Source organism: Oncorhynchus gorbuscha, linkage group LG25 (genome assembly GCF_021184085.1).
Source record: "Oncorhynchus gorbuscha isolate QuinsamMale2020 ecotype Even-year linkage group LG25, OgorEven_v1.0, whole genome shotgun sequence".
Classification (NCBI taxonomy): Eukaryota; Metazoa; Chordata; class Actinopteri; order Salmoniformes; family Salmonidae; genus Oncorhynchus; species Oncorhynchus gorbuscha.
Window position 1 is genome coordinate 7,391,964 of NC_060197.1, and position 8,830 is coordinate 7,400,793.

Genomic DNA, 8,830 nt, shown 5'->3' on the forward strand with positions numbered 1-8,830 from the left:
GTATGACACTGTTAGCATTTCCCATGTGCCCGTAGTGAAATGGGACATTGAGCATGAGGAAACTACAAGAAAGGAATGCTGTCGACAGATGACAGACCAGCACATCAACTTTCACATGAAACCCTCAGGCCTTGTTGTTTACAATGCCCTACCCTTCCTAGCCGATTCACCTGATGGGATTTCCTGGACGACTGCCATGGGTATATGGTCCTCGAGATCAAGTGCCCCCAGAAATACAATGACTTGCCTCCAATGGACATACAGTACTAGTCAAAATTGTGGACACACCTACTCATTCAAGGGTTTTCTTTATTTGTACTATTTTCTACATTGTAGAATAATAGTGAAGACATCAAAACTATAAAATAACACATATGGAATCATGTAGTAACTAAAAAAGTGTTAATCAAAATATATTGTATATTTGAGATTCTTCAAAGTAGCCTCTCTTTGCCTTGATGACAGCTTTGCACACTCTTGGCATTCTCTCAACAAGCTTCTTGAGGAATGCTTTTCCATCCGTGTTAAAGGAGTTCCCACATATGCTGATCACTTGTTGGCTGCTTTTCCTTCGCTCTACTGTCCAACTCATCCCAAACCATTTCAATTGGGTTGAGGGCTGATGCAGCACTCCATCACTCTCTTTGGTCAAATAGCCCTTACACAGCCTGGAGGTGTATTTTGGGTCATTGTCCTGCTGAAAAAACAAATGATAGTCCCACTAAGCGCAAACCAGATGGGATGGCGTATCAGAACCCAAGCTTTTTGTTGAACATCACCTGATTCCAGATTTCCAGAAAAGGACGTTGCAAATGGTATTGAATGAACAGGAGAATGGAGCAGCAGCAATCTGTTCCTGCAATAGACATCTGTTCGGCAAGATCACCTGCTGCACAAACTAGGACTGCATGGTGAAGTGATTCCCTTACAGATGTGTAGGAATCAAAAGGAAGACAGGACAATGGTTGTGCAATGCGTGTAAGAAGTAAGCTAAACAAGAAGCGGCACTGTTGATTCTACACAAGGTGTTTTATTGGACTATAGATGTCATGTATTGTATTGTCATGTTTTGTCCCTGTGCTTTCTCTTCTCTTCGTTTCCCCCTGCTGGTCGTATTAGGTTTCTTTCTCTCTCTTTATCCCTCTCTCTCTCTCTATCGTTCCGTTCCTGCTTCCAGCTGTTCCTCATTCTCCTAACAACCTCGTTTACTCTTTCACACCTGTCCCCTATTTTGCCCTCTGATTAAGTCTCTATTTCTCTCTCTGTTTCTGCTTCTGTCCTTGTCGGATTCTTGTTTGCTTTGCCTTTGTTCCGTCCTGTTGTATTCTGCCTCGTCATCAGATACTGCGTGTGAGCAGGTGTCTCTATCCTCTACGGCCCGCGCCTACCCGAAGGGACCTGCAGTCTGTTGCCGCTAGCCCTGCAACTCTCCTCAACAACTAGAAGGGGGACTCTCCTGTTAAACTAGAGGCTTTGTGTTTTCCCTGTTTGGACTTCCCCTGTAATGATTGAGGATTTATGTTTTCCCTGTTTGGACATTAAAAGACTCTGTTTCTGTTATATCGCTTTTGGGTCCTCACTCACCTGCATAACAGAAGAATCCGACCAAGAATGGACCCAGCGATTTCGGATTCTCTCTACTCAGCCGTCGAGTTCCAGGGAGCGATGCTAGGCAGACACGAACAGGAATTGTCTGCTGCTCGACATGCCGTTGAGACCCTGGCCGCCCAAGTCTCCGGCCTCTCGGAGGATATTCACAATCTCCGCCTCGATCCACCGGTTACCTCCTGGGCTTCCGGGTCTCCGGAGCCCAGAATTAATAACCCACCGTGTTACTCTGGGGAGCCCACTGAATGTCGCTCGTTCCTTACCCAGGGTGATATTGTGTTCTCTCTCCAGCCCAACACGTACTCCAGGGGTACTGCTCGTATCGCCTACGTCATATCTCTCCTTACTGGACGGGCTCGTGAGTGGGGCACGGCAATCTGGGAGGCAAGGGCTGAGTGTACTAACCAGTATCAGAACTTTAAGGAGGAGATGATACGGGTTTTTGATCGTTCTGTTTTTGGGAAAGAAGCTTCCTGGGCCCTGTCTTCCCTATGTCAAGGTAATCGATCCATAACGGATTACTCTATAGAGTTTCGCACTCTTGCTGCCTCCAGTGACTGGAACGAGCCGGCGTTGCTCGCTCGTTTTCTGGAGGGTCTCCACGCTGAGGTAAAGGATGAGATTCTCTCCCGGGAGGTTCCTTCCAGCGTGGATTCTTTGATTGAACTCGCTATTCGCATAGAACGACGGGTAGATCTTCGTCACCGAGCTCATGGAAGAGAGCTCGCGTTAACAGTGTCCCCCTCTCCGCATCACTACCATCTCCCCCACTGGCTCAGGTGTTGAGCCCATGCAGCTGGGGGGTATTCGCATCTCGACTAAGGAGAGGGAACGGAGAATCACCAACCGCCTCTGTCTCTATTGCGGTTCCGCTGGTCATTTTGTCATTTCATGTCCAGTAAAAGGCCAGAGCTCATCAGTAAGCGGAGGGCTACTGGTGAGCGCTACTACTCTGGTCTCTCCATCAAGTTCCTGTACTACCTTGTCGGTCCATCTACGCTGGACCGGTTCGGCAGCTTCCTGCAGTGCATTAATAGACTCTGGGGCGGAGGGCTGTTTTATGGACGAAGCCTGGGCTCGGGAACATGACATTCCTCTCAGGCAGTTAGGGGAGCCCACGGCTATGTTCGCCTTGGATGGTAGTCCTCTCCCTAGGATTCAGCGTGAAACGCTACCTTTAACCCTCACTGTCTCTGGTAATCATAGTGAAACCATTTCTTTTTTGATTTTTTTGTTCACCTTTTACACCTGTTGTTTTGGGCCATCCCTGGCTAGTGTGTCATAATCCTTCTATTAATTGGTCTAGTAATTCTATCCTCTCCTGGAACGTCTCTTGTCATGTTAAGTGTTTAGTGTCTGCTATCCCTCCTGTTTCTTCTGCCCCCTCTTCACAGGAGGAGCCTGGTGATTTGACAGGGGTGCCGGAGGAATATCATGATCTGCGCACGGTCTTCAGTCGGTCCAGGGCCACCTCCCTTCCTCCTCACCGGTCGTATGATTGTTGTATTGATCTCCTTCCGGGTACCACTCCCCCACGGGGTAGACTAGACTCTCTGTCGGCTACCGAACGTAAGGCTCTCGAAGAGTATTTGTCTGTAGATCTCGACGCCGGTACCGTGGTCCCTTCCTCCTCTCCCGCCGAAGCGGGGTTCTTTTTTGTTAAGGAAGAGGACGGGACCCTGCGCCCCTGCGTGGATTATCGAGGGCTGAATGACATAACGGTTAAGAATCGTTATCCGCTTCCCCTTATGTCTTCAGTTTTCGAGATTCTGCAGGGAGCCAGGTTCTTTACTAAGTTGGACCTTCGTAACGCTTACCATCTCGTGCGCATCAGGGAGGGGGACGAGTGGAAAACGGCGTTTAACACTCCGTTAGGGCACTTTGAATACCGGGTTCTGCCGTTCGGTCTCGCTAATGCTCCAGCTGTCTTTCAGGCATTAGTGAATGATGTACTGAGTGACATGCTGAACATCTTTGTTTTCGTTTACCTTGACGATATCCTGATTTTTTCACCGTCACTCCAGATTCATGTTCAGCACGTTCGACGTGTCCTCCAGCGCCTTTTAGAGAATTGTCTTTATGTGAAGGCTGAGAAGTGCGCTTTTCATGTCTCCTCCGTCACATTTCTCGGTTCTGTTATTTCCGCTGAAGGCATTCAGATGGATCCCGCTAGGGTCCATGCTGTCAGCGATTGGCCCGTCCCTAAGTCACGTGTCGAACTGCAGCGCTTTCTCGGTTTCGCGAATTTCTATCGGCGTTTCATTCGTAATTTCGGTCAAGTGGCAGCTCCTCTCACAGCCCTTACTTCTGTCAAGACGTGCTTTAAGTGGTCCGTTTCCGCCCAGGGAGCTTTTGATCTCCTCAAGAAGCGTTTTACATCCGCTCCTATCCTTGTTACACCTGACGTCACTAAACAGTTCATTGTCGAGGTTGACGTGTCAGAGGTGGGCGTGGGAGCCATTCTGTCCCAGCGCTCCCATTCTGACGATAAGGTCCACCCTTGCGTGTATTTTTCTCATCGCCTGTCGCCGTCGGAACGTAACTATGATGTGGCAAACCGCGAACTGCTCGCCATCCGCTTAGCCCTAGGCGAATGGCGACAGTGGTTGGAGGGGGCGACCGTTCCTTTTGTCATTTGGACTGACCATAAGAACCTTGAGTACATCCGTTCTGCCAAACGACTTAATGCGCGTCAGGCTCGTTGGGCGCTGTATTTCGCTCGTTTCGAGTTCGTTATTTCTTATCGTCCGGGCTCAAGGAACACCAAGCCTGATGCTTTATCCTGTCTCTTCAGTTCTTCAGTAGCCTCCACCGACCCCGAGGGGAGATTCCCTGAGGGGCGTGTTGTCGGGTTGACTGTCTGGGGAATTGAGAGGCAGGTAAAGCAAGCACTCACTCACACTCCGTCTCCGCGCGCTTGTCCTAGGAACCTTCTTTTCGTTCCCGTTCCTACTCGTCTGGTCGTTCTTCAGTGGGCTCACTCTGCCAAGTTAGCCGGCCACCTCGGCGTTCGGGGTACACTTGCTTCTATTTGCCAGCGTTTTTGGTGGCCCACTCAGGAGCGTGACACGCGTCGTTTCGTGGCTGCTTGTTCGGACTGCGCGCAGACTAAGTCCGGTAACTCTCTTCCTGCTTCTGCTCCTGGCCTTGCTGTGTCTAAGTCTGTCCCCAGCCACCGCATCTCTCCTGGTCCTGCTCCTGGCCTTGCTGTGTCTCAGTCTGTCCCCAGCCACCGCATCTCTCCTGCCCTTGCTGTGTCTCAGTCTGTCCCCTGCCACCGCATCTTTCCTGCCCTTGCTGTGTCTCAGTCTGTCCCCAGCCACCGCATCTCTCCTGGTCCTGCTCCTGGCCTTGCTGTGTCTCAGTCTGTCCCCTGCCACCGCATCTCTCCTGCACTTGCTGTGTCTCAGTCTGTCCTCAGCCACCGCCTCTCTCCTGTTCCTGGTCTTAGCCTTGCTGTGTCTCAGTCTGTCCCTAGTTGTTACTCTCCTGGCCTGTTTGGTCCTGATTGCTCAAACTCTTACAGTTCTCTACCCGTGTCTCATTTTTATTATAATAATTGCACTAAGATTCCCTCTTCATCGTTTCCCGGTACGGTCCTGAGGAGAGGAGTTGGGTTCCATCTCGGGACGTGCTGGACCGTTCACTGATCGATGATTTCCTCCGTTGCCGCCAGGTTTCCTCCTCGAGTGCGCCAGGAGGCGCTCGGTGAGTGGGGGGGTACTGTCATGTATTGTATTGTCATGTCTTGTCCCTGTGCTTTCTCTTCTCTTCGTTTCCCCCTGCTGGTTGTATTAGGTTTCTTTCTCTCTCTTTATCCCTCTCTCTCTCTATCGTTCCGTTCCTGCTTCCAGCTGTTCCTCATTCTCCTAACGACCTCGTTTACTCTTTCACACCTGTCCCTATTTTGCCCTCTGATTAAGTCTCTATTTCTCTCTCTGTTTCTGCTTCTGTCCTTGTCGGATTCTTGTTTGCTTTGCCTTTGTTCCGTCCTGCTGTATTCTGCCTCGTCATCAGATACTGCGTGTGAGCAGGTGTCTCTATCCTCTACGGCCCGCGCCTACCCGAAGGGACCTGCAGTCTGTTGCCGCTAGCCCTGCAACTCTCCTCAACAACTAGAAGGGGGACTCTCCTGTTAAACTAGAGGATTTGTGTTTTCCCTGTTTGGACTTCCCCTGTAATGATTGAGGATTTATGTTTTCCCTGTTTGGACATTAAAAGACTCTGTTTCTGTTATATCGCTTTTGGGTCCTCACTCACCTGCATAACAATAGACTGGGGTAAGTCTAGCTCCCCCAGTCATCATCAACTATACACACAGTGTAATGTTAATTTGGAGCTTAATTAGTCATATTCATGGATTTATGTTTTTATAATGAAATAGAAAATACTAGATAGAAATACAGCACTACATTAGATCTGTGTTCTTAAATGGTATAATATTTATCTAAATCTAAGTTGTTGTCTTGTCATTTAATTTGAACAGATTGTACCATAATGTTTGATTACTATCATAGAATTCAGTTTTCAAAACACTGGAAAGGTGTTGGGAATAGGTTGTATAAATTAGGGACAGGAAAGCTTGGGAATTGTTTGTATAGATTATCCATAGACTTATCTAAAGTCAGTTTTTCAATGTGCAATTATTAATATGTTTCCATATCTATAAAAAATATCCATGTCTATTATAATATGCTTACTGGACAGAGGGTTATATTGCACACACTGTGATGACATATGCGATTTAAAGATTAGTGCAAGGATCATGATTATGAATGTGCTGATGTTTGGGAAAAAAAATACGATGTCACTTTTGTACAGTCATTGCTCAATGAGACTACTACGTTATTTGGTGACCAATACCTTTAGACAAACAGGCAGGTGGAGATGCACCCCCTTCCTTCCGCGGAGAGAAAGACCCACATCTGTGAATGCTGCGTAGGCTAAAGGATGTGAGCAGGAGTGGCACTTGGGTCCCTTTAAATAGAGCCGTCCTTAAACTTTGGACTATCAGATCAGCAGAAGTTTGAAAATAGCTTGCTGCAGAACTCAAAGCTACATCCGAAATCTCTGGGATACATTTTCTGTGTTTTGGGGGTAAAAGATGGAAATAAAAAAGACATCTGGGATGAGGAACGCCGTTCTTGTGCTCTTACTGGCTGTTCTTCAGGGATTTCGACAAGTAGACGCTCTTCCAAACCCATCACCTCTCCTGGGATCCAACTGGGGGAATCCGAGAAGATACGTACACCTGCAGACGTCTTCAGACCTGAACAATTTCTACCTTGAGATCAGTTTAAATGGCCACGTGAGCAAAACTACACTTCGAAGCTCATACAGTAAGTTCTTATTACATTTTGGCCGTTTGGATTTGATTGAAATGTAGTTTTAAGTCATTGTCTTTAATCTGCTTCTATAGACTAACACAATTAATTTTGTCAACAGGTGTGATGTTATTGAAGGCGGAAACAAGAGAGCGCGTGGCGATACTTGGAGTCAAAAGTAACCGCTACCTGTGCATGGATGCCCTGGGAAACCCTTTCAGCTCTGTAAGTAAATTCCCATTTTCATTGTCCATTGAACTGAAATACATGTTTTCTGTCATATGTCTACCAAAAATGCGCTTTTACGCACGGATTTCAGACCGTGCGTAAACACACAGACAATATAATATAATATTTTTACATTGGGCGAAGTGTTCTTGTGTTTAGCACTCAAGTAACACTTTGAAAATGAATTGAATTGATGTACGTTCCTAAGTGGTCTGTTTGCGTGAATTCATCAATTTATCTGTTTGCAGACTGTTTGCCTCAAGGAAGACTGCCTTTTTAACCACAAGCTATTGGAAAACCACCGCAACGTGTACTACTCTTGTAGAACTGGTATTCTGCTCAACTTGGAAGGGATAAAGCAAGTGTACACAGTGGGTCAGAATCTACCGCAAACCTCCCTCTTCCTGTCGGAGAAGAACACCGTGCCGCTGGAGCGCCTCTTGCATCGGGAGAAGAGGAACCGGGCGGTTGACCCTTCTGATCCGTACAACATGCTGGGTCAAACGGAGGAGGACTCCCGGGCAATGCCGCAACTGGATGACACCTTGGAGGTGGACCAGGAGGCTGAACTCCCCGAGGGACGCAACATCTCCCGGGAGACCCCTCAGTCTCCCTCCGACGACCCGTGGAACGTGCATTCCCTAAACCCCCCTCCCAGCCCCCGTATCATGAATGGAATTATGGGATAAGAAGACAGGACACTCGCAGTTGTACACTTCGGTTTATCAATGTAAGCTATGTATGCGTTCACGTTGGGTCTTTTCCAGCAGTTCTGCAAACAACCCTCAAAGTTTTAAACAGATATTATTAGGGCATATTGGTAATTTATATGTAGTCATAATATGAAATATGTAGCCAAAAAAATACCACATTGGAACATTTTATTGCGGCCATTCTTCACTATAGCACAGTGAGTAACTATTGGTTTCCGTGATTTTTGATTCCAGGACGCAAATTCTGTATTCTGTATTTGATTGCGCTCTGTTTACGGGGAGGATTCTTATGAGAATCATGCTGAAATCTGAAATAATTGTGAGTCTTTTTTGGAGAAAGAAAGTCACTTAAATGTTATATAATGCAAGAAGACTGCAAGAAAATATCATTGATATGAAACTTAAACATATTCCATCTAAAATGAGCCCTACTATAATGTTGAATATGCCAGTAGGCATGCATGTTATAATGCATGTTCTTCAAGTGAGACGTTTCATTTTAAACGGAAATGAATGGTCCACTCTACAGGGTACCAGAACGAATATAAACCACATGTTATAAATGCTGGCCACCAAAAGCAAGCATCAAAGCCAATTCCATTAAAGTTTTAAGAATTTATTTATTTAAATCCATTTATTGTTATTTATTGTATACTATTTATATGGATGCTTAGCTGTTAAAGAGTTATTTTGAAAACCTGTAAGTTATGAGGAGACTGTGTGTGGGGGCTAGTGACATTTATCTTGAATATTTTTTATTATGTTGAAGAAAATAGGACTTTTTCCAATTAATGAATTTATATTCTATTTTAGATCAATATTTTAGAACTTCAGGATGAAGAACTGTATACTCACAACCACTTCATCCTAGAATTCTATGTATGATGCAATCATATAAGTACAGGCTAAATGTGTGAGGAAGCTCTGTGTCACATTAAGTGCGTAAGCAGGTTGACC

The 8,830-nt window shown here is 46.4% G+C and overlaps 1 protein-coding gene across 1 annotated transcript; it reads left to right on the forward strand.

Annotated features, from left to right (window-relative positions):
- Positions 1 to 6,566: 6,566 nt before the first annotated feature.
- Positions 6,567 to 8,440, forward strand: LOC124013594 (fibroblast growth factor 23-like). The gene is made up of 3 exons (XM_046327909.1): positions 6,567 to 6,947; positions 7,054 to 7,157; positions 7,409 to 8,440. The coding sequence occupies exons 1-3, from the start codon at positions 6,713 to 6,715 to the stop codon at positions 7,847 to 7,849; spliced, it is 780 nt and encodes a 259-aa protein (XP_046183865.1). The 5' UTR covers positions 6,567 to 6,712; the 3' UTR covers positions 7,850 to 8,440.
- Positions 8,441 to 8,830: the final 390 nt, after the last annotated feature.

Bases quoted from the DNA above. Each gene is read 5' to 3' on its own strand.
- LOC124013594 (XM_046327909.1), top strand. From the start codon at position 6,713: ATGGAAATAAAAAAGACATCTGGGATGAGGAACGCCGTTCTTGTGCTC. The intron at 6,948-7,053 runs GTAAGTTCTTAT...TTTTGTCAACAG, and splicing joins TACACTTCGAAGCTCATACA to GTGTGATGTTATTGAAGGCG. The intron at 7,158-7,408 runs GTAAGTAAATTC...ATCTGTTTGCAG, and splicing joins TGGGAAACCCTTTCAGCTCT to ACTGTTTGCCTCAAGGAAGA.